Here is a 26,763-nt window from a genome sequence, read left to right as displayed (position 1 = left end):
AAATATGACCATAAAATACTCTGTTCCGCCCCAATACATTGCAACGACGTCCACCGTATACCCCACACTACTATAACAGTTACCCTCAGAATTCAAAACACACACCAACTCGGCAGGTAAACTGTAAAATAGCGCCGTGCAAGCTAATTATCCTAGCCAGCCTCGTTTCCAAGCGGTGTAGTCCATGACAATGTACTAAATATGACCATAAAATACTCTGTTCCGCCCCAATACATTGCAACGACGTCCACCGTATACCCCACACTACTATAACAGTTACCCTCAGAATTCAAAACACACACCAACTCGGCAGGTAAACTATAAAATAGCGCCGTGCAAGCTAATTATCCTAGCCAGCCTCGTTTGCTACTTGAGCTCTACGTCTCCTTCCGCTGTCGGCCATCTCCTTCACTGATTGGTTGTTAGTGCGTGTGCTCATATCCAAGCTTGGAAAATCGATATATCGAAACTTTGCGACCACGTTTCATGTTTATTTCGAGGAAATTATTTATCGCGATAGTTATCGTTATCGTTTTATCGCCCAGCCCTAGTATGTATAAATATTTCACTTCCACACAGTGAACGGAAATGGCAGTTATGGAGTGTGACGGCCAGCAACAATAGTCTTGATGTGGAACCTGCTGAAGTTGTTGATTATATGGTTTCTTCATCTCAAACCCCTCCTTCCACAGTTTACCGAAGACAGCCTCTAAAACAGGAAGTCATGTGACCACGGCACCGCAGACAGGAAGTTGCACCGGGTAAGGCCCCCCCCCCCCCCCTTGTGAACACAAAGTATACACAAGACTGAGCTAGTGAGCAAGATTTGAATCAACACTGTGTGAATGTTTGAGTTGACCATGCTACATTAGTGGTAGATGGGAGTTAGTTAGTTTGTTTATTAGACTTTATTTTAGCTTGTAGTTGGGCTATTTTTCCAAGAGCCCTGAAGAAATAAAGGTTTACAAGTTTTACACATATTCAATTATCAAGATTTAGGGGGAAATTACAATTAGAAAATCTAAATAAATGACTACATTCTACAATAGAAAAAACAACAGAAATATTGCAACATTCTAATACATAAAATTGAGATTCCAAAATAGGAACTGTAACATGAGACACATTGTATTACAAGAAATGCATAGTATTGTGTATAATTTAGTAAATCTGTGATGTTTGTCTCCACCTAGTGGCGGCTCGCCGGAGAACAACCACACCCAAAACGGCCTCAGACCACGCTGTGCGGTGAGTACTCTCTCCACTCTGCAGCCGTGCTGATTAGTAAACAGGCTAAGATATGTGTGCTGATTAGTAAAAGGGCTCAAATAAGTGCGGTCTGTCTGAAGTGCCTTTAACCCGTCTGAAGATCACAGGTGGATGTGTCCTCAGTGCTGTCTGTCTGAAGTGTCTTTAACCCGTCTGAAGATCACAGGTGGATGTGTCCTCAGTGCTGTCTGTCTGAAGTGTCTTTAACCCGTCTGAAGATCACAGGTGGATGTGTCCTCAGTGCGGTCTGTCTGAAGTGTCTTTAACCCGTCTGAAGATCACAGGTGGATGTGTCCTCAGTGCGGTCTGTCTGAAGTGTCTTTAACCTGTCTGAAGATCACAGGTGGATGTGTCCTCAGTGCTGTCTGTCTGAAGTGTCTTTAACCCGTCTGAAGATCACAGGTGGATGTGTCCTCAGTGCTGTCTGTCTGAAGTGTCTTTAACCCGTCTGAAGATCACAGGTGGATGTGTCCTCAGTGCTGTCTGTCTGAAGTGTCTTTAACCCGTCTGAAGATCACAGGTGGATGTGTCCTCAGTGCTGTCTGTCTGAAGTGTCTTTAACCCGTCTGAAGATCACAGGTGGATGTGTCCTCAGTGCTGTCTGTCTGAAGTGTCTTTAACCCGTCTGAAGATCACAGGTGGATGTGTCCTCAGTGCTGTCTGTCTGAAGTGTCTTTAACCTGTCTGAAGATCACAGGTGGATGTGTCCTCAGTGCTGTCTGTCTGAAGTGCCTTTAACCCGTCTGAAGATCACAGGTGGATGTGTCCTCAGTGCTGTCTGTCTGAAGTGTCTTTAACCCGTCTGAAGATCACAGGTGGATGTGTCCTCAGTGCTGTCTGTCTGAAGTGCCTTTAACCCGTCTGAAGATCACAGGTGGATGTGTCCTCAGTGCTGTCTGTCTGAAGTGTCTTTAACCTGTCTGAAGATCACAGGTGGATGTGTCCTCAGTGCTGTCTGTCTGAAGTGTCTTTAACCCGTCTGAAGATCACAGGTGGATGTGTCCTCAGTGCTGTCTGTCTGAAGTGCCTTTAACCCGTCTGAAGATCACAGGTGGATGTGTCCTCAGTGCTGTCTGTCTGAAGTGTCTTTAACCTGTCTGAAGATCACAGGTGGATGTGTCCTCAGTGCTGTCTGTCTGAAGTGTCTTTAACCTGTCTGAAGATCACAGGTGGATGTGTCCTCAGTGCTGTCTGTCTGAAGTGTCTTTAACCTGTCTGAAGATCACAGGTGGATGTGTCCTCAGTGCTGTCTGTCTGAAGTGTCTTTAACCCGTCTGAAGATCACAGGTGGATGTGTCCTCAGTGCTGTCTGTCTGAAGTGTCTTTAACCTGTCTGAAGATCACAGGTGGATGTGTCCTCAGTGCTGTCTGTCTGAAGTGCCTTTAACCCGTCTGAAGATCACAGGTGGATGTGTCCTCAGTGCTGTCTGTCTGAAGTGTCTTTAACCCGTCTGAAGATCACAGGTGGATGTGTCCTCAGTGCTGTCTGTCTGAAGTGCCTTTAACCCGTCTGAAGATCACAGGTGGATGTGTCCTCAGTGCTGTCTGTCTGAAGTGTCTTTAACCTGTCTGAAGATCACAGGTGGATGTGTCCTCAGTGCTGTCTGTCTGAAGTGTCTTTAACCCGTCTGAAGATCACAGGTGGATGTGTCCTCAGTGCTGTCTGTCTGAAGTGCCTTTAACCCGTCTGAAGATCACAGGTGGATGTGTCCTCAGTGCTGTCTGTCTGAAGTGTCTTTAACCTGTCTGAAGATCACAGGTGGATGTGTCCTCAGTGCTGTCTGTCTGAAGTGTCTTTAACCTGTCTGAAGATCACAGGTGGATGTGTCCTCAGTGCTGTCTGTCTGAAGTGTCTTTAACCTGTCTGAAGATCACAGGTGGATGTGTCCTCAGTGCTGTCTGTCTGAAGTGTCTTTAACCTGTCTGAAGATCACAGGTGGATGTGTCCTCAGTGCTGTCTGTCTGAAGTGCCTTTAACCCGTCTGAAGATCACAGGTGGATGTGTCCTCAGTGCTGTCTGTCTGAAGTGTCTTTAACCCGTCTGAAGATCACAGGTGGATGTGTCCTCAGTGCTGTCTGTCTGAAGTGTCTTTAACCCGTCTGAAGATCACAGGTGGATGTGTCCTCAGTGCTGTCTGTCTGAAGTGTCTTTAACCCGTCTGAAGATCACAGGTGGATGTGTCCTCAGTGCTGTCTGTCTGAAGTGTCTTTAACCCGTCTGAAGATCACAGGTGGATGTGTCCTCAGTGCTGTCTGTCTGAAGTCCCTTGTCTCCTTTTCAGAGTGTAGAGCAGATGTCCTCTGTGTTTCATGCCACGCCCATCCAACGCTCAACCAGCAGATCAGGTACAACACACACAGAAACGCATTCACCCATTCATTCACCCATTCATTCACTCATTCATTCACCCATTCATTCATTCACCCACCCATTCATTCAGTCACTCATTCATTCATCCATTAATTCTCCCATTCATTCACTCATTCATTCACCCATTCATTCACTCACCCACCCATTCATTCAGTCACTCATTCATTCACCCATTAATTTGCCCATTCATTCACTCATTCACTCATCCATTCATTCACTCATTCACTCACCGACGGTGGAGGCTCCAACTTGCTCGTTGGGAGCAGTCAGGGGTTCAGTGTCTTGCTCAAGGACACACCGGGAGGAGCCGGGATCGAACCAGGAACCTTCCGATTACCAAATGACTGCTTGCAATTATATAGCAAAAAAAAACATCTTGGTCGACTGATGGTCATAGGACTTTGACGACGAAACGATTAGTTGATTTAATTGACACATAGTGTTTCCCACATGTAATGATGCAGAAGGACCTCTTCAAATGTTATTGTAGGATTTATATTTTCTTGGAAATAACTCCAGTCAAGTGTTCCTTTATTAATCCCCTCTGAGAAATGCAGATGTCATAGTATCATGGGGCAGGGTAGGTACGTGCAGAAGAGATAATAATAATAATAATAATAATAATAATAATAATAATAATAATAATAATAACAGAACATAGTAATAATAGAACATAGTAATAATAGTGATGGTACAGTGTTTATGATTAAAGGGGTCCCCACACGGCGAGCGATTTAAGCCAGGCGACCGATTTTTTTAGCGAGCCGACAGACAGAATTGTATCGCCTTCATTGTTATGAATGAGAGAACCCACACGGCAGGAGATTCTGAAGCGACCATCGCGCAGCTATTTCTGTCGCCTCGCTAAAAATCGCCTCGATCCTATTTTTTGAGGCGACACAGCAGGACAATGAGGAAATAACATGACTTCTACAGTAGAAGCAGTACAGAAGTTCTACTGGTGTATCATTTGTACACCTTTAATGTATCATTCAATACATTCATTGATCAATAGCCTACGTATTATTACCATGCTACTTATGTTCATTATTATTAACGGGAACAATTTAAATAAATAACGTTAGTTTGAGAAGATATAGTGGCCGCTTGTCATTAACTAATAAATGAACAATGCCCCACGATGCACCTACTAGTGTTTTAATACTCGGGTAACAAAATAAGTTGTGGATGTTGACAGAGTTTAATGTCCAGGCTGCAGCTGATGTAGTTTGTAAGGTTTATTGTCCAAAGAAAATTATCGTTGAGAATAAAACAGTTTGCGTCTTCCGTGAAAAAAAACACTCTTTCAGCAGCTGCATAACAATACTTGTCCAATTGGTGGTAGTGAACGTATCGTAGCGATCAGGCATGCAGTAATGTCAGGAAGAATGAGGAGAGGTTGTATTCGTATATGATGGTTTAATTCCAGCTCAATATGGGTTTTACAGGTTAATACTCTCTCGTAACGCACAACACAGCTACCTGCTAATTATATCAGGGTGTCCGCGGATCCTTAAAAAGTCTTAAAAAGTCTTAAATTGGTTTATCAATAATTAAGGCCTTAGTTTGTCTTAAAATGTCTTAAATCCATTTTCAGAGGTCTTAAAAATGCCATAGAAAGGAAAGATAAAATGCCATGTCATGTTTTATTATGAAATCTGGGGAAGTACGGTTAACGGGAGATAAAGTCGGGAGTTTTTATTGACCGCGTTGTAGCATCACGCAGACCGGAATGGGGCGGAACCAACACTGGTCCTTATGTTGGCCGGGAACAATTTCAGTGGAGTCTAGCTAACGTTAGCAAGGCGAAGCGGAAGCGATAACGTTACGTTTAGTTTAGCATTTGCACTCGTTAATATGGGAAAGTGCCAATTTAACGAGAACTGGCTTGACAATCCACTGTTTGCGCGATGGTTGGTCCCAGTCAAAGTCAAAGACCATTACGAGGCCCGCTGCAACAACAAAAAAAGAGCAGTCGAGTCGCACATGCTGAGCAGCGCTAAGCGTACCTCTGCAAAAACGGCGCCTGCAAACTACTATTTCGAATTTCTTTTCGGCCCCGCCATCTCAGGTAGGACTATAACATCTGCACCAACAGAAGTCTGGATAACATGCGGCTCCACGCCAACACTTGAAGCTGAGGTCTTAACTTGAAAATAATCTATTCACGGATGTAAACAAGGACACGTTTGTGTTTATGTTCGATGAGAGTCACCCACTATGTATTTTTTCCTCCCACCCACCCCCTCCTAATGTACAGTATCCTCCCATCATATGTATGTTAGGATCTATGGGTAACAGTACTGTATATTTGCATATCTTATATGTCACAAATGTAACAGTACTATATACCTGTATGTCCCTATGCCATAAATGTCATGTATGTTGAGTGTCATAAATGTCACTATGAATTGAAAATGGGGGACCCTGATGGAAACAAGACAAACGTCTTTCTCTGGTCTGCATCCCCTTAACAATTGTGTGTATTGAGCCGTACTGTATTGTACCCATTCTGCAATCTGTTAAACAAAGTTTTCATTCATTCAACCAAACCACAAAAACAAAACGACTGGATGAATAAATGAAAAACTGTATTAACAGATAACAGATCAATACACACAATTGTTAAGGGGATGCAGACCAGAGAGACTTTCGTCTTGTTTACATCAGGGTCCCCCATTTTCAATTCATAGTAACTGTACTGTTACATTTGTGACATATGCAAATATACAGTACTGTTACCCAGAGATCCTAACAGAAAATATATACATATGATGGGGAGGAGACTGTACATTAGGAGGGGGGGGGGGGGGGGGGGCGTTGGACATTTACGGTGCCCAGTTTCTAATTGCAGCCTCCCGTAGGTGCTCTTTAAGAGCGGTTTTGAATGTGGGCAGGGGTAAAGTGGGTTTTAGGAGTGAGGTTAAGCAGTAGTCTGACCAGTTTGTTTTGTGATGTTTGTAATCTTGTTTTTTGTGCCTTTGAGGTGCTTTGGTACCATGAGGTGCAAGCATAGTCGTAGTACCCCTGAATGAGTGCTCCTGCCAGAGTCTTCAGGGTATTCTTGTTTACCAGAGAGCAGATCCGGTACAAGAATCTAGTTTGTTGGTTGACTTTTTTGATACCCTGGGGAGGGTGGTAATAGTTATGTGTTCTGACAGGTATCAGTCCTATGGTGATAATCATGTGTTCTTACAGGTATCAGTCCTATGTGTTCTGACGGAAATGTGGCTGTTGCACTTGCTGCTTGGCCCCTGGTATATTTTGTATAGCTATATTTGCTATTTATGTTTGGTCACCCCTTTGTTGAAATTCATCCAATCCAGTTACTCCTTTAAGTTCAAGATTTTTAAGTTTCCAAGTTATTTTTTAATAAACATCTTTGGACCAACGTGTCCCTAAACTTAAACTAATTGGTGTCGTTGCATGATTTTTGCCATTTTGTTATTGTGAAATTGGTATTAAATTTAATTCTGAGTGGCATTAAAAAGTCTTAAAAAGCCTTAAATCTGACTGGGCTAAACCTGCAGATACCCTGTATATATACGCTCGCTTCACGACAAACTAACGTCCGGTCCCGGCTGGCGGTCCATCCTCCTATATCTCCCGGGGGGGAACAGAGCGACACATAGCTTATGCATCTCATTATACCTGAGAACGGTCGCCTCTGGTGTGGGGGGCTAAGCGATTGTCATTGAGCGACAGGCGATCACATCGCCAGGCGACGTCTGTCGCCCGCCGTGTGCAGACCACTTAAGAGTCAGATGGTCCTCCATCATGGAGGCAACACATCCAATTAATAAATCTAAAATTGTATTTTCAGTGGAAGTACAGTCTATGGCTGCGTTCCATTAGTCCTTAACAAGCGGGCAGAAAAGTCATCTTAGTCATCTTTTTTGAGGACTGCATCCTTTTTTGCAAACTAAAATACTATACTTTATATTTATAGCACATGCATGAGCCTGGCCTCTTTTGAAAGATGACATTCTGAAGTTTGACTGAGAAAATTAACTTTTAGTGCTAATGAAATAGAGTAACATAGTTCTGAACTTGAGTTGTAGAAAAAACGTTTTTCTGTAGTAGTTAGTAGTCCAGAAGTAGTATTTCCCGAAAAATGAAGAAACACCCTGGGTCCATAGCCTGAAGTCTTGTGTATTACATGTCCAAATTTCATAAAAAATTCGTTGAGAAATCAGTCATTTCCAAGCGGTTTTGGTAAAAAGTTATGCATTGCATTCGACAGAGAATTCTCTTCCTGTTTTGGCTTGTGACTTTTCACCTAGATCCCTGATTTGCTCATTCCCACGTGGGGTACCATTGGAAAGCCCTACTCATTGGTTACAACCCTGTCCAATCATTTTCAAATGAGATTGCCAAATGTTTGACGGAGGTAGAGGCTCGAGAGTCGGGAGTGGTATTTGAAAAAGTAAAAAGTCTGCAGTCTACTTCGGCACACGCCTCACATATCGGCACATATGTAACTCGAGAAGCGCTGAACGGATTTTGTCGCCTGAAATGGCTATCGACAGGCAACAAATAGGGCTTTAATTCTCTATATATTGCATTAAAGAATATGCACACCCGAGCCGCTAGAGGTCGGCAAAGTGCCGGTGGGCAAATCGTCCTCAAGAGGGCCCACATGTGGGCCCCCAAGTGTTAAGAGGTTTTAACTTTTTAACACGCCCCGCTGCCGTCTTAAGGCGAGACAGTACCCCCTAATAGGCAAGACAAATATTTTAATAGATATCACTATGAAACTTTCCCAGTTTGTTATGTACATAACAACTAAGTAAAAATATTTTACAAGTTTTCTGAGATTTTATGTTTAGATGCTAAATGGGCGTTACCTAATTAAATATGCGCTCATTTGCATATATCGCCAGGATAGACATCCAACATTGGATGGTGCCAGATTCAAAAATGTTGTTTCATTATGTTGACGCATAACACAATGAACTTTTTACAGAAGGGATTGTGGCTATGTCTTTTTATCATCCCATAAATCAGGAAATGCTGTCTACAGTCATAAAAAATCAATTTTCGCCAGTTTGTTTGGTATAAATGTACTATAAATCAGGGTATGAATGATATATCAACAAACCCCTTTGTGAAAAGATACAGGGTATAGATGGGAAGACATTTGGAAAGTATGGTTTGTGTAGGTGCTAGGGAAATGAATATATTTCATCTCTTGCGCGTAAGAAAACACATTTTTGGGAAAACGCCCTCAAAGTTCTGTATTGTACATAATTGTGATCTATGGACACAATCAGACAAAATGAAGTAAAATAAACAACTAATTTCGATATTTTATTGCCACTAGTTTGAAATAAGACATGCTAAGGAAGCAAAATATAACAATCTCAATATCGTCGAAAAAGGCGATTTCGGGGGTACTGTCTCGCCTTAACACATTCCTGGCCAACCACGTATAAATACGTGATTGGGCGCCATCCTTAAAAGGCCAACCACGAGGGCGGGTGAGTGGCGCAGTGGGCAAGGCGCTCGCCACTAACGCAGGAGATGCTGGTATCGAGCCCAGCTCTCTGCGTTGCTACCGGCTTGGCCGGCCGTCATACTAACACAATTGGCAGTGTTAGAGGGTGCGAAAGCCGGTGGGTGGGGATTGGACGTTGTGGACAGCGACTCCTACAGGTCGGTTGGGTGACGCCGGTGCGGCGGAAACAGGAAGTATCGGGGCAGCGTGAGCCTCCCACGCGTTACTCCTCGCCACAGAGTTTGAGCTGCTGCGGTGAAAAGATGCGACAGGCTGCCTCCTCGTGTACCGGAGGGGACACGTGATGCAAGGCTTCTATCCTCACTACAGCCGACCAGTGGGAGGCATAGTCTAGCAACATTCAAGACAGGGGGGGAAGAATTGGAAATACGAAATTGGGATGGGAAAAAAATTGAAAATGGGGAGAAAAAGTGTATTAAAAAAAAAAGGCCAGCCACGTATATATACGTGTTACCACTCAGTTTTGCTTTTATTCCATTTTAATATCCTACTCAATGTCACAGAGCTGTATTTTGGCTAGAAACGGCATATCGGGACTCCGAAAGTGCAGTACCGGCCAGATCCTGGTATTGGTGCTGTCTCGATAATGCAGTTTCCCGTGTTGCAGACCGGGTGTCACTTTTTTTTCATTCCGGGTTAGCTTTTCTGTTAGCCTGAAGCTATGGCTTTACCAGATCGCCTGGAATACTTTTTGCGACACCGAATTCAGTATGCAGTAAAGGAATATATATAGCATCAACCAATGGACATATCGATCTACCAGATGGTGATCAAATAACTGGGAAATTCTTTTTGGAATCCGACCGGCCACAGGTAAGAGCGATTTGACGTCAATTTCAGTCTGATCGGGCCTTGTTCTCATAGCCATCCACCCGGTCAGCGTATGATGTTGCAATTATTGATTACCAATAACGAATGCCGATATTGGTAATCAGAAACTACTTCCCCCGCCCCCCCCCCCTTTCATGCATTCATGGTGGACCATGATACCGATCATATGCCATATGCATTTAGATTTTTAACTAGCTTGTGTAGGGCTGAAACACCAATCGATTTAACGTTATTAGCTTAGCGCCCTATAACTAGCTTTGCAGGAATTACCCCAGAACATTGCGTATATAGTTCATATTCACGACGCTATAAAATGGGAACGTATTGATGGGAAAAAAAATTCTTTGACAATGACAATGGACACATAGCAATAATATAAAATATAGATTTAGCTCTACAAACAACCTCATGCACAGTGAAAACTTGTAATGAAAAGCTGGCCTCATACAGTAGAGTGGGATTAGATAGGCCCCAATGGCCCTGAATGTGTTAAGAACTGTTCCATTACCATGAAAAACTCAAGTGAACTTTGTGAGATCCAGCCGAGAGTCAACAGCCATGTTACACTCGAGAGTCAACAGCCATGTTACACTCGAGAGTCAACAGCCATGTTACACTCGAGAGTCAACAGCCATGTTACACTCGAGAGTCAACAGCCGTGTTACACTCGAGAGTCAACAGCCGTGTTACACTCGAGAGTCAACAGCCATGTTACACTCGAGAGTCAACAGCCATGTTACACTCGAGAGTCAACAGCCATGTTACACTCGAGAGTCAACAGCCATGTTACACTCGAGAGTCAACAGCCATGTTACACTCGAGAGTCAACAGCCATGTTACACTCGAGAGTCAACAGCCATGTTACACTCCAGGCGCATTTGTAGCCAGAATGCATTACGATTTTCTGCCATTTTCCGTGCGAGAACCAATGACCAAACAAACTATATCCAAGTGTAAGTAAACAAACTATATCAATAATACCATTTATATAATATCATAATTATGATACTCCTAGACAAAAATTAACCGGTCTGTGATATTTTCTGACTCATGACTCGGAGCTTTAGATGTCCTAGTTATCTGCACAAGGGCAGGTGTGTTCCATTCCAGTCCCCCGCTCAGCCTCGTAACCTGCCTAATGACGTGTGGCGCTACCTATTACAGAGGGCAGAGGGAAAGTAGGGACGGTGTGTTAGTTGACTAATGAGACGCACCCGTGTGTGTTTTTAGATGGTCTGTCCTCTCCGAAGACGTCGCCCCCTCCTGGCCAGGCCCAGAAACCCAACAGCTTCCTGTTCAGGACGTCCTCCCGCTGCGCAGTCAAGACCTCAGGTAGAGACACACACACACACACACTCTCTCTCTTGTATCTCTATAGTTGTGAGGACTGTTAATTCTCTAGTCGCTAAACTTAATCCTTAACCTTGTTCTAACCCTGAAATGGCCTATTTTAAAGGGAGGATTGGTCAAAATGTCACAGACATAATCTGCCTAGTTTGGCCCTTTTCTAGACTAGGTTCACACACACACACATACACACATATACACATGCACACACACACGACACGGTGGTGGTGGGGCTGATCTCGGACAACGACGAGAAGGCCTACCGGGAGGAGGTTGAGGTACTGGAACGTTGGTGCCAGGACAACAGCCTGCTCCTGAACATTGGTAAAACCAAGGAGCTGATCGTGGATTATAGGAGAGGACAGCGGGAGACACACACACCACTGAGGATTAACGGGGCTACCGTGGACAGGGTGAGCAGCTTCAAGTACCTGGGGGTCCACATCTCAGAGGACCTGACATGGTCAACACACATAGGCACAGTAGTAAAGAAAGCGAAGCAGCGCCTCTACCACCTGAGACAGTTAAGGAAGTTCAGAGTATCGGGGAAGATACTTCAGTCCTTCTACTCAGGAGCTGTAGAGAGCATCTTGACCGGAAACATCACTGCCTGGTATGGGAACAGCACGGCACAGGACAAGAAGGCCCTACAGAGTGTGGTGCGCTCAGCCGAGCGTACCACGGGTATTGCGCTACCTCCCCTGCAGGCTCTATACAACAAGAGGTGCAAATCCAGAGCCTGCAGGATAATGAAAGACCCCCACCACCCCAATAACAGCCTGTTCCAGCTGCTGAGGTCAGGCAGACGCCTGCGAATTCTAGAGACTAAGACGGAGAGGCTTAGGCTAAGCTTCTTCCCCCAGGCCATCAGAGCCTTGAACAATGAACATCGAGAGACACAGAAACTGAACTATCCACACACAAGTACATACACGACACGCACGCTGAGCACGCTCACACACTAGCAGCCACTTTAACACTCATGCCGCACACACGCACACTTATGGCCAGAGGAAAGGCCACTTAAAATAGTATAACATCAGGAACAGTGTATTGCACTACTAAAGCTAACTAGCATGTCCTATATGCTCTGTAAATACTAATGTACAGATACCGAGATGGCACACCATGTACCTGTTTATTGCACTGTTTTATTGGATTCTATTAATATGTTGTACCACTGTATTTTATTGGATTCTATTATATGTTGTACCACTGTATTGCACATCGTCGCGGGCAAGACCAGCCGCATTTCATTGTATACCTGTATGCCGTGACAATTAAAACTCTTGAATCTTGAATCTTGAAATCTTGAAATGTCCTAAGCTATAGAGGTGAAAATAAACATCAATTTTTTTTGATCTAGTGTTAGTAGCCCTACTGACAGAAGTCAGTCTGAAGACGTGTGTAGTGAAAGTACTTTTCATGGGCAAAGTGCTTTATTCATGGCCATTGAACGTGAAATCATGAACACAGTCATTTTATTCATGGTCATTAAAAGGTTTATTCATAGCAACGTCCTTTTATTCATGGCCATTAAAAGGTTTATTCATAGCAAAGTCCTTTTATTCATAGCAATTAAATGGTTTATTCATAGCAAAGTCCTTTTATTCATGGTCAGTGTCTCCGCTTGTCAGGGTCAGTCCTGAGCCTGGTGGATTATGGGAGGAGTGAGTCTCGCACTACACTGCGCTCTCCAAGGGAGGAGAGGCCCGACATCATCCAGCTACGCAGGGTAGGTGACCAGCTCCACGCTCCCTCACACACACCCCCACGCTCCCTCACACACACCCCCACGCTCCCTCACACACAGCCCCACGCTCCCTCACACACACCCCCACGCTCCCTCACACACCCCCACGCTCCCTCCCCCACGCTCCCTCACACACACCCCCACGCTCCCTCACACACACCCACGCTCCCTCACACACACCCCCACGCTCCCTCACACACACCCCCACGCTCCCTCACACACACAGCCCACACTCCCTCACACACACCCCCACACTCCCTCACACACACCCCCACGCTCCCTCACACACACCCCCACGCTCCCTCACACACACCCCCATGCTCCCTCACACACACCCCCACGCTCCCTCACACACACCCACGCTCCCTCACACACAGCCCCACACTCCCTCACACACAGCCCCACACTCCCTCACACACAGCCCCACGCTCCCTCACACACAGCCCCACACTCCCTCACACACAGCCCCACACTCCCTCACACACAGCCCCACGCTCCCTCACACACACACCCACGCTCCCTCACACACACCCACGCTCCCTCACACACACCCCCACGCTCCCTCACACACACCCCCACGCTCCCTCACACACACCCCCACACTCCCTCACACACACAGCCCACACTCCCTCACACACACCCCCACACTCCCTCACACACACCCACGCTCCCTCACACACACCCCCACGCTCCCTCACACACACCCCCACGCTCCCTCACACACACCCCCACACTCCCTCACACACAGCCCCACGCTCCCTCACACACACCCACGCTCCCTCACACACACCCCCACGCTCCCTCACACACACCCCCACGCTCCCTCACACACACCCCCACGCTCCCTCACACACACCCCCACGCTCCCTCACACACACCCCCACGCTCCCTCACACACACCCCCACGCTCCCTCACACACACCCCCACGCTCCCTCACACACACCCCCACGCTCCCTCACACACACCCACGCTCCCTCACACACACCCCCACGCTCCCTCACACACACCCCCACGCTCCCTCACACACACCCCCACGCTCCCTCACACACAGCCCCACGCTCCCTCACACACAGCCCCACGCTCCCTCACACACAGCCCCACGCTCCCTCACACACAGCCCCACGCTCCCTCACACACAGCCCCACGCTCCCTCACACACAGCCCCACGCTCCCTCACACACAGCCCCACGCTCCCTCACACACACCCCCACGCTCCCTCACACACACCCCCACGCTCCCTCACACACACCCCCACGCTCCCTCACACACAGCCCCACGCTCCCTCACACACACCCCCACGCTCCCTCACACACAGCCCCACGCTCCCTCACACACACCCCCACGCTCCCTCACACACAGCCCCACGCTCCCTCACACCCCCCCCCCCCCATGCTCCCTCACACACACAGCCCCACGCTCCCTCACACCCCCCCCCCCACGCTCCCTCACACACAGCCCCACGCTCCCTCACACCCCCCCCCCCCCCCCCACACTCCCTCAAAAAAATATTTTCCCATAAGCAGTTTATGAAACTGCCATGCTTGTACTTAGTACTTCTTAGACTACTTGCACAAATTATATGAAATATTTTTACTGTGTACTTTTTGAGTAATTTCAGTTTCAAAGTCCTCAGAATCAGCATTTTCGACTAACTTTGCTGATTCTGAGGACTTTGAAACTGAAATTACTCAAAAAGTACACAGTAAAAATATTTCATATAATTTGTACAAGTAGTCTAAGAAGTACTAAGTACAACCATGGCAGTTTCATAAACTGCTTATGGGAGAAATGGTTTTTATCCCACATCAAATTTAGTCGAAAATGCTCATTGTTCTATAAAAAGGACTTTGAAACTCAAATTACTCAAAGTACACAGTAAAAGTAGTTCATATTATTTATGCAAGTAGTCTTAAGAAGTATTAAGTACAAACATGGCAGTGTCATAAACTACTTGTGAAATAATAGAAATTAAGCACATGCCATCCTTTACTTTGAAATCCTCACCGGAAGTGTTCCTCTGTGGAATTGTCTGTAGCTTTAGTGGTCGAATATACTGCACGTCCTATTGGCCTGTACGTTAATGCCAAGCAAGCAGTGCAAAAATGCTTCCGCATTCGTCACCGCACGCTAGTGCGGTAAAGCGCCCTTCTTTTCAGACAAATGCTACCGTGCGTGCACCGGCGGCGGCGTGCTCGCTCAGGTGCGTGCGTGCGCCGGCGTGCTCGCGCGAGGTGCCCGCGCATGCGACACGAGCGGAGCTCAATATATATCAGTCACCGCCCCTTATTCAGTATCTAGCAAATAGCTCAATTGGCTAGGACACATGGCTGTGGATCCTATGGCTTGTTTGCTGGCGAGTTCGAATCCCATCGAAAATATTTTTTAACGTGATTTTTTTTTAACGTGTATTCTTTCGCCGATTAAGGTTAGGCATTGTTTCGGAGTTGGTTAAGGTTAGAACGGTTAAGTTTAGGCGCTGTTAAGGAGCTGGTTAAGGTTAGAGTTTGTCAAAGAGAATGGCAATATAATTTCTAAGGTTAAGGTTAAGGTTAGGCATTGTTTCGGAGTTGGTTAAGGTTAGAACGGTTAAGTTTAGGCGTTGTTAAGGAGCTGGTTAAGGTTAGAGTTTGTCAAAGAGAATGGCAATAGACAGCCTATTTCCGCGCGACCTGGGCGCTGGGCGGCGGAAAATGAAAGGCGCATTACTGCATGCCACTACGGCAAATTTTTGCACTGCTTGCTTGGCATAAAGCTACACGCGTCCTATTGATTCGATGTTCAATAATACTGCACATACGAAACGTCCTATTGATTCGATGCGCATTCAATGTCATATTAAGTATTTCTGTAAGATCTACTTGTGAGACTGTGTTCAAAAGTCACGTCGGTTCATTACAACAGCGTCCCAGGCTTGTTTTAATGCATTACCGTAAACCTGGAACTAATCGCGCACTCGAAAAACAAGAGCGGCTGGTTTGACCACGCAAAAGCAAAAGACGGCTCACTTGACCGCAGTACTAGCTGGTGGACCATCATTCAGTTACAGGCATATATGTATTCAGGCTGGTGGGAAATAGATTAGATTAAAATGCATTATCATCATACAGCACAGGTACAGTACAACGAGACATTTTGCATCTAACCAGAGTGCAAAGGTCACAGTAAAGTGCAGTAACGATATACAATGTACAAGTGATTAAACTGGAATATATATAAATGAGGACTACTGAGTAATAATGCTAATCTACATGTACAGTGTTACATTATTATTATTATTATGTATACTGGACAGTGATTTAACTAGTAAGAGTAGGTAAAGGACATATACAGATATGTAAGGGATAATGTATAGCTACGAGGTCATTGTCGCAAAATAATTGACCGACACAGAGTTTAGAACACCGAGGCGCCTCGCCGAGGTGTTTTAAAACGTCAGTGAAGGTCAATTATTTTGCCACAATGACCGAGTATAGCTATACATTATCCCGCTTATTACATGGCTAACTTACTAACAATATATCTAATTAATTTTACACCATCGACGAGACGAGATCAAATGCAGACGCAGTTGTTCTGTGGCTCTCTGTCAGCCCAAATAAAGTGATTATTATTATCGCCGGCAGCCGGCAGGTGTGTCTGATTGCACTGAAACAGTGTGTGTCAGTGGGCTTGATTGCTCCAGCTGCGAAAAACAATAATCACCAGTGGTTATCGAAAAATTATTCACCGCTGTCAGGGGCTATTGACCAATCACAATCAAGCATTTCGGCGAATGTTAAAACGCCATGTAATAAATATATATATAATATACAAGTATTTAAAAATGAATATATGCAGGTATATTCTGACGGGTATTCTGTCATATCTAGCCTCGGAATCCTAGCGGATGTCATTATATCCTAATATGATATCATATTATTATATTTCCATACTCTGGATATAGTTTATAAACAGGATATGGCATTTATATGCACCAGCTCAAAGTCAGTAATACTCAAAGTTCTCCTTCCTCCTCCTCCTCCATCAGATTCTGGAGTCTCGGCTGAAGATCACTCTGCCAGAGGACCTCGGGGAGGCCTTATCCAATGGCACCATCCTCTGTCAGCTGGCCAATCAAATGCGGCCGCGCTCCGTGTCAATCATCCACATTCCCTCCCCTGCAGTGGTGAGTCCCGTGAGGAGTGGTCTGTAGTACAGGGTTCGCACAAGGTCCTTGAAGGGTGGACGTCGTTGCAATGTATTGGGGCGGAACAGAGTATTTTAGGGATATTTAGTACTTTGTCATGGGATACACTGCTCGCTCTGGCTAACTGCTAACGTGCGCGGACTGATGACGACATCAACTCGAGACATTCGCAGCAGAAAAACAAGTCTATTAATAGCCCGTCCATCGGCGCTGGGCATAATAAGTTAATTAAACTTGACAGACATTATATCGACGATAATTATCGATATCGAGTTATATGAAAATTATTTTATAATTTTATCGCAATAACGTTTTTGGCCATATCGCCCAGCCCTACCTTGAAGTGCTTAAAATGCTTGCTTTTTGACAAAATATAGTCAAGGCCTGGAATTCCTTGAAAACAGCCAATTTTTTAACAAGGTGCTTAAAAAGTCCTTGAAATTCAAATCAACCATTCACATTGAAAGTTTTGTTCATCCATGATAAAAAAAATTCTGAATCAAGATTTAAATTTATTTATTTATTGTAACTAATTGTCGGAAATTGGTTTTAAGCCATAAATATTGGATCCTATATCCTATATTTTATTTCTATAAAAACAGCATTTAAAAGTGAATTGTATCCTTTTAAATGCAATTTTAAAATGAAAATTTGAGCTTAGAAAAGTACTTTAAAGTCCTTGAATTTCATTTTGCAATGTCTGTGGGAACCCTGACCAGTGACCCAGCCGCACCGTTTTCATCTCGCCCGCTTCTGACCACATTCCTGACGTTGTAGTTGTCGTTAGGAACGCAACCGATCCCACTTTTTCAGTCCCGGTCCCGATACCTGGGCTTTTGAGTATCGTCCGATACGGAGTACCAATCCGATCTATTACTTTTAATGAACAGTATAGACCTGGACGTCATTTTGGGGTCATTGAACAAAAGTTATTGAGATATAATAAATTGTTCTTCATTAGAGAGAGCAAATCACTTTCCTTTGATTTCGGGAAGTTTACACCCATTTCTTGGTATCAGATTTTAGTAGGGGTGTAACGGTACACGTATTCGTACCGAACCGTTTCTGTACGGGACCTTCGGTTCAGTACACACTGTGTACCGAACGAATACAACGTTATTTGAACCACCAACGGAACGCACGTGCAGAACTTTCTTTTTTTTGCGTGCAGAACTAAAATCAAAACTCCCCAAGTTCACCCCCTTCCCAAAATATAACTTGCCCAAAGGGCCTGATGTTGTCCTCTCAGCCCGCGCACACCACTGAGAGATTACCTGTCATTTAGCATAGCCTCATAGTGTGGCGAACGCAAACAACGAGCCAGAGCTCGAAGACTCGCTACACGTTCTTCAGCTCGATGAAAGTGAAAGTGTCTCCCATCAGTCATGCAGTGCATTCAGCCCACACCAGGAGCAGTGTTTTTGTTATCTCTACACCCATTGCGTGAGTGTGTAAACAGGTCAGTGTCCCCTGTAGTATAGAAATACAAGTAGACACACACACACACTACCAGTTTTATTAGATCTCGCTCTGCGGACATAATGCACACAGCAATATACCTTAATGCATATGGACTATCCGTGCTCCACAGCCTCCAGCGTCCTGCAACAAACTCACGACTCGCAGGATTCCAGAGCGAGATTTCAAAGCCAGTTCTGTTTCATTGGCACAAACAGCCATCTGACAAACTGTCTATACTGTAGGTGGAGAGATAACAGTGGAGAGATAACGGTGTAAAGATCAGTGTAGAGATAACAGTGGAGAGATAACAGTGGAGAGATAACTGTGTAGAAGAGATAACGGGAGATATAACTGGAGAGATCAGAATAGTCACTCATACACATTCTCTCACTAATAATATCTAGAGTAAAAAATACATGTGAAATTAAACTATTCCCCATTTTCCTGGGGGTCCCCGTGCCCTACTACGAGAACCACTGCTCCATACTACTGTACCTAATACTTGATCTGATGTCAAACTAGTCTCAAACCAAACGGACTACAATAGGGCAGGCTGGGCGGCGCTGATATTTCTCATGTGGAAGACTTGGAATCTTTTAAATGACCTGGTCAGATTACTCCTGATTTGGGGTGATATAGTATCATTGCGTACATGGTGTAATATTGTGAACAACAGCTAAGTGCAGCTTACATTTCTCATAATGGAAACCTTTCTTTTCTCAGCCAAAATTGAGCTCTGCCAAGTGCCGCCTCAATGTGGAGAACTTCATCTCTGCCTGCCGCAAGCTGGGAGTCCCCGAGGTAAGAGCACCACCATCTCTTTCTCTCTACTCTTCTCTCTCTCTCTCTCTCTCTCTACTCTGTCCTCTCTCTCTCTCTTCTCTCTCTCTCTACGCTGTCCTCTCTCTCTACGCTGTCCTCTCTCTCTACACTGTCCTCTCTCTCTACGCTGTCCTCTCTCTCTACGCTGTCCTCTCTCTCTCTACGCTGTCCTCTCTCTCTCTACGCTGTCCTCTCTCTCTCTACGCTGTCCTCTCTCTCTCTACTCTGTCCTCTCTCTCTACGCTGTCCTCTCTCTCTCTACGATGTCCTCTCTCTCTCTACTCTGTCCTCTCTCTCTACTCTCCTCTCTCTACTCTGTTCTCTCTCTACTCTGTCCTCTCTCTCTACTCTGTCCTCTCTCTCTACGCTGTCCTCTCTCTCTACTCTTCTCTCTCTCTCTACTCTGTCCTCTCTCTCTACGCTGTCCTCTCTCTACTCTGTCCTCTCTCTCTACTCTTCTCTCTCTCTCTCTACTCTGTCCTCTCTCTCTCTACTCTGTCCTCTCTCTCTCTACTCTGTCCTCTCTCTCTCTACTCTGTCCTCTCTCTCTACTCTGTCCTCTCTCTCTCTACTCTGTCCTCTCTCTCTACTCTGTCCTCTCTCTCTACTCTTCTCTCTCTCTCTCTACTCTGTCCTCTCTCTCTACTCTGTCCTCTCTCTCTCTACTCTGTCCTCTCTCTCTACTCTGTCCTCTCTCTCTACTCTTCTCTCTCTCTCTCTACTCTGTCCTCTCTCTACTCTGTTCTCTCTACTCTGTTCTCTCTACTCTCTCCTCTCTCTACTCTCTCCTCTCTCTACTCTGTCCTCTCTCTCTACTCTCCCCTCTCTACTCTGTTCTCTCTACTCACTCCTCTCTCTACTCTGTCTTCTCTTTACTCTTCTCTCTCTACTCTGTCCTCTCTCTCTACTCTCCCCTCTCTCTCCTCTGTCCTCTCTCTCTACTCTCCCCTCTCTCTCCTCTGTTCTCTCTCTACTCTGTCCTCTCTCTCTACTCTTCTCTCTCTACTCTGTCCTCTCTCTACTCTTCTCTCTCTACTCTTCTCTCTCTACTCTGTCCTCTCTCTCTACTCTCCTCTCTCTCCTCTGTCCTCTCTCTCTACTCTCCCCTGTTCTCTCTCTACTCTTCTCTCTCTACTCTGTCCTCTCTCTACTCTGTCTTCTCTCTACTCTTCTCTCTCTACTTTCTCCTCCCTCTCCTCTTCTCTCCTGTCTACTCTCAATTAAATTAAATACAAATTCTCTCTACTCTGTTCTCTCCTCTTTTTATCTATTATCTCTTTTGATCATGGCGGCTCATTTCATGTTTTATGTCTTAAGCTTAAAAGCAATAAAACATTAAAATCTCAGGACTCATTTGTTGTGTGCTTTCAGCTCAGTAGCTTTTTTTTGTTTGTGTCTAAATTCCTGTTGTTTACTCTTATGTCTCCTCTCTACTCTCTCTCCGTCTCCAATCTTTGTATTTCCATTTTCCCATCCCATGTCTTTATCTCCCTCCCCCTTCCTTCACTCTCCCCTCTCTCTCTCTCTCTCTCTCTCTCTCTCTCTCTCTCTCTCTCTCTCTCTCTCTCTCTCTCTCTCTCTCTCTCTCTCTCTCTCTCTCTCTCTCTACTCCCCTTCATGCCTGCTGTCTCTCGCCCAGACGGAGCTGTGTGTGTACTCTGACGTGTGTTTATGCAAGTTGCCCGCTGTGCAGCGCTGCGTCGCTGCCATGCTAGCCGTCGCCACAGAGGGGGAGGCCCTTAGCCCGACCCCCGGCTCCTCGTCCTCCACGCCCTCCTCGTCTTCCCTTCGCTCCTCCTGCTCCTCTTCTTCTTCTTTCTCCTCCTCGCTGCTCTCCACAGGCTTCCTGCTGTTCTACGCTCTGGCCATGGCCCTGCTCTACACGCTCTACTGTCACCTCCTCGCCTAGGGAGCAGCCACGGACCATATGGGACAGTCTGACTGCACTCTGTTGTCCCCTCCTCATATAGAGAGGAGCCACGGACCATATGGGACGGTCTGACTACACTCTGTTGTCCCCTCCTCATATAGAGAGGAGCCACGGACCATATGGGACGGTCTGACTACACTCTGTTGTCCCCTCCTCATATAGAGAGGAGCCACGGACCATATGGGACGGTCTGACTACACTCTGTTGTCCCCTCCTCATATAGAGAGCAGCCACGGACCATATGGGACGGTCTGACTACACTCTGTTGTCCCCTCCTCATATATTATAAAGACGGTCTGACTACAGATAAATAACACGTGCCGATCTCACAGGAAGACACCTGATGGAACACTTGGGACATGTTGCATGGATTTCTATTTTGTTATTGTTTTTCACCTCATGTTGTGAATTACGGAACACTTTTCCTTTTAATTTCCCTAAAATGGAATGGCATCGTTAGCCTTCGTCGGTTGAGCCATGGGGGGGGTCGATGCTTTCTCCGGTGCTTCCAGTGAGGAACGCCAACATTCCATTTAGGGAAACGAAAAGGATACACAGAATGGAGTAGGGATGGTCATCGATTTTCAAATTATTCTAATATTCAGTCGTTAAATTATAAAAATGTTAATAGTTTATGCAAATATCGTTTTTGTCTCAAAAAATATCGTTTCCCTTGTTTTTTACCGGCACCTACACTGTGTAGTGTATTGAGAGGGGACCCTGTTAACTGTTACACCTCTGAACAGCATGCTGGGTACAGCTCGCTAGCTAGCCAGGTAGCATAAGTCTGTTAGCAGCTGGGAGAACAGAAAAGAAAGATGAGTATATGTTACATGGTAGCAACGTTTTGTACGTTTGCCCTGTAGTTTCACTAAGATCACACATTTCAAGCATCAGTGAGGTAACATTCAGAATGAATGCAGCGCCAGCTGTTAGCAAAGGCAGCAGTCAGCTCGCTGGCGTGTCAGATTATCTCACATTTGCTATTAAGTAAAAACAAAACCACCTACTGTACATTAACATGGAAACTCGTTTTCTATTAGTGACTATCGAATAGTAATTTTTGCGAGTTTCTCCCCATCCCTAGAATGTAGTGACGCAAAGTGTCTGGCGAAGAACCATAACTAAAGTTCTAAATGTTAAAGTTTTCCTTTGAAGAAAACCAAGTGTTCTCTGCGTGGTGTTGGCGTGCCGCACAGGACAAATTATCCTAGGACAGGACTAAGGATAGGACTGGCTTATCCTTAATGCAAAAAAAAAACTCCTTGTCTGGCACTTCGAACGGATGAAAACAAACACTAAGACGTTTACTGGTTGCAGAATTCCATTTCGCCGAGGTCTCGTCCGAAACGTCCGCGCAGCTGTTGAGCGGTGTGAACAGATCGGGGGGGGGGGGTCGGAAACACACAGGACCAGCAGCTGCCCCCACTAAGCCAACAGCTGTGTGTGAGAGAGATAGAGAGAGAGAGAGAGACAGACAGACAGACAGACAGACAGACAGACAGACAGACAGACAGACAGACAGACAGACAGACAGACAGTGTGTGTGTGTCCAGTATACATAACACTCGTAACCCGCAAAACAGATGCCATAACACACTGTATACACACACAACACAGACCAGACCAGACCAGGAAGACGCTATCACAAAACGGAGCACCTTTTTTTTATTTTTATAAACGACACTATGCGCCCCTACATGGCACATATAAGCTAAACCCCCTCCCCTCGTATGAGAATCTGCAGCCGAATCGGTAGCATGTGAAAATGCGCCGTGCGAGATGGACAAAAAAAAATAAACCAACATGAACCTACTTGCCTTAGTCTCCTAGCTTAGCCTTGAGCTCCCCCAGCTACGCACAGCATGGCGGAGCGGCGAAACGCACAGCCACTTGCCCGGAGAGGGGAAGTGCAATGCACATGGGCAGCCATTTTGCTCTTATGTCATGCTCGGGTCCAAAAGGAAAGGAATCCCAACCTGAACGTGACATAAGAACAAAATTCTGCTCTTATTTCATGTTCAACCTGAACGTGACATAAGAAAAAAAAATCTGCTCTTATTTCATGTTCATGGTCAACCTGAACGTGACATAAGAACTAAATTCTGCTCTTATTTCATGTTCATGTTCAACCTGAGTGTGTCATAAGAGCAAAATGGCTGCTGTGTGAATGCGGTCAATGTATTTAGACAGAACTGTGAATGTGATTTTCTTCTTCTCTTAAAAGCCTTGATAAATATAGCGGTTGCCTGAAGAGGGACATGTGATCACTTCACATGCAGAGATACCCTGAAGGGGTTAACCCTCGTGTTTCGCCAAAAAGACGCAGATTAACACTCTAGTGCCTCTTATCAATAAAGACCCACTTAAAGGCCCGATCGGTGATCCCAATTGGAAGCAAATTGGAAGCCACCACCATCAAAAGATATGAACATTTTAAAAGAATGGAGACGTGCTTTTATTCTCTATTTGATGGAGTTTGACTTCATTCTGTCAAACTCCATCATGGAGTTTGACTTTTATAAATGTTTGGTCATGTTTGTAAACACTGGAGTGAAACACATGTATATTCAGATTTACATTCAGGGTTTAGAAAGTATTTTCTATTTACAGGTTAAAGAATGTGTATGTGAATTTGTACCACCATTAATGTGGTCAGAAATCACAGATTGGGCCTTTAAATTCACTCACTTGTTGGCCGTCTTGTTCTTCTGTCTGCAATGTTGACTGTGACCAGCAGAGGTCGGTGTTGTCACACCATCGCCCCGCTTGCTTCATTCTTCCAAACTGATGGTACAGAATCCTTTCAAAGCTTGTATGTAAAATTCCTCTTTTGCTGTTGTGGTATCGGTCACTTAAATCCACAGCTTACTACTTTGCTTAATGTTTGTATAAATGTAAACTAATTAAGTTATTGTTTGTTTGTTTTTTTATTTATTTTGAGAATGTTTTGTCTTGTTTTTTTGTCATCGTTGTACTTGGAGAAAGCAGAGGCCTCCAATTCACCAATAGGGTTAATTCCCCCCCTTAAAATGTTTAGGGTTGAGAAGGCTTTGTGTTTTCAACATGTCGTTAAATGGTTGAATCCTATCAGGCCGTCTTAACCCTTTCACTACCACACTACAGACTGTTAACCCTTTCACTACCACACTACAGATGGTTAACCCTTTCACTACCACACTACAGACGGTTAACCCTTTCACTACCACACTACCAAATTGTTAACCCTTTCACTGCAACAATACAAAGGGTTAACCCTTTTCACTACCACACTACAGAAGGTTAACCCATTCACTACCACACTACAGACGGTTAACACTTTCACTGCCACACGACAAAGGGTTCACTACCACACTACAGAAGGTTAACCCTTTCACTACCACACTACAGACTGTTAACCATTTCACTACCACACTACAGACGGTTAACCCTTTCACTACCACACTACAGACAGTTAACACTTTCACTGCCACACGACAAAGGGTTAACCCTTTCACTACCACACTAGAGAAGGTTAACCCTTTCACGACCACACTACAGAAGGTTAGTGTGGTAGTGAAAGGGTTAATCTTACACCAAGGGGCCTCTGAGTTTTCTGTCGTGCGTCTCTGCTTACTTTGTGAGAATTGTGGCTACGTTCACACTGCAGACCAGAGTGGCCCAAATCTGATTGCTTGGCTCATAATGTGACTCAGAATCCAAATAATTTTTCCCACAACACAAATCATAAGGAATCTGATATTTTCAATTCTGATTTGGGCCACTTTCATATGTGATACTAAATCAGATACAGGTCTGATCTTTTGCAACGCGACCTCAGTCTGAACAGTCATGTGACTTATGTCACTCTAGGTTGACATTTGTCACAATTTCTACGTCGATCTTTATTGTTAATTGGCGCATGTGGGTCAGTTCAGGAGCAGGGACCAGTTCACACTGGAATCTGATATCGGCCATATCTTAAAAATGATGAGCAATAAATCATAATTGAGCACTAAGGCTTGCAGTGTGAACATAGCCTTAGTGACGTCTCTGCAATGAGGCACCTACTTAAGCAAAAAGGAAGTTCATGATATATCATATCGGCTATTTCACGTCACAAGTCACCAGAGAAGGTCTTAATCACAAAGATGTCATCCTTTGTACTTTAGTTACCTATACTGTACCTAATAATAATAATGATGATTATAATAATAATAATAGGGCACCTTGCATAAAAGTGGCCACAAGGGGCCGTCTTGGTTGTGGCTTATTTACACCTGTGTCATAGTGGAAAGGGATCTGTTGTTAAAACATCCTCTCCCAGTCTGTTACCATTTGTTAATTTTTTTTTACTTGCAACCTTTAAAGTAGTACGCTGTTAAAATGGAATTTTTAAACAAAACAAAACAAAAAAAGTTTACATCAAAATGTATGTTTTTATAAAAGAAAATAAGCACTATAAGCCCTATAAGCACCACATACTTCCTCCACTGGTCTAGACTGAACTATATTCTTAAAGATGACAGCAAAAGAGAAATACTGTTGTATTTTGTAATATTTATGATACCCAATGTATTTAATGAGAACGAGAAATCTGAGTTTATATAAATTTATATGTAAAGTGTTTTGTTTTTCTGTTCCCCCCTTCCTCTCACTGTAAAAAGAAATTATTAAAAAAAAGAAAAAGAAGAACTTTGATCATTACGGCATTTGTCTGCTTCTGTGTGTTCTGTGGGACCGTCCTTGGCTAAAGAAATTCTTAGTCCACTAATTGAATGAATCTGTATAATCTTCGAGGGAAGCAACAGTTGTGATTGGAGGATCAGGAAAAGAGGGTGGGGCTTGAGATGGGTCAATTGTGTTTCCTCACACTGTCTTGCAGAAGGAGCTCCTTAAATCGAGCTCTTAGGGGTGCATGATTTATCTGCGACCATATCCGCTTTGACATAGACTGCAGAAACAAATGATTTAATATCCATTTTTACAGTTGTTTTCATGTCTTATAATTCCCCTATGTACAAGTTGGACTTTTTTTTTTTTTTTACACAGACCAAATCATATCTGTAATCTGTAAATATGGGTTATCGGCCATAACGGATAATGTGGTTTCAATAGCGGTCCATAATGTTCATATTGGTGCATCCCTACTGCTTACCGGTATCCAGGATTATGGATATAACTCCTTCTGCAGAACGAAAGTGTGAAAAGACTAACAAACAAAGTCTGGACTAAAACCAAACCGACCGATTAATGGACTTAAGCGGACGGCCCTCGTGTCCTGTTAGTGTGTAC

At 44.7% G+C, this 26,763-nt stretch overlaps 1 protein-coding gene across 1 annotated transcript in view; it reads left to right on the top strand.

Moving 5' to 3' along the window:
* Positions 1-26,122, top strand: part of lrch4 (leucine-rich repeats and calponin homology (CH) domain containing 4) — a 170,030-nt gene extending 143,908 nt beyond the window's left edge. The window contains exons 11-18 of the mRNA XM_084335405.1: positions 693-761; positions 1,194-1,248; positions 3,552-3,615; positions 11,220-11,321; positions 12,974-13,071; positions 17,118-17,255; positions 19,461-19,538; positions 21,199-26,122. Of these exons, the coding sequence (XP_084191531.1) occupies positions 693-761; positions 1,194-1,248; positions 3,552-3,615; positions 11,220-11,321; positions 12,974-13,071; positions 17,118-17,255; positions 19,461-19,538; positions 21,199-21,468 (874 nt within the window). The 3' untranslated portion in view covers positions 21,469-26,122. The remainder of the gene's footprint in view (positions 1-692; positions 762-1,193; positions 1,249-3,551; positions 3,616-11,219; positions 11,322-12,973; positions 13,072-17,117; positions 17,256-19,460; positions 19,539-21,198) is intronic.
* Positions 26,123-26,763: the final 641 nt, after the last annotated feature.

The sequence above is a fragment of the Notolepis coatsorum genome (assembly GCF_963971535.1).
Source record: "Notolepis coatsorum genome assembly, chromosome: 1".
Lineage (NCBI taxonomy): Eukaryota > Metazoa > Chordata > Actinopteri > Aulopiformes > Paralepididae > Notolepis > Notolepis coatsorum.
Note: the sequence above shows the minus strand (reverse complement) of the source record. Positions and strands in the feature narration are given on the sequence as shown.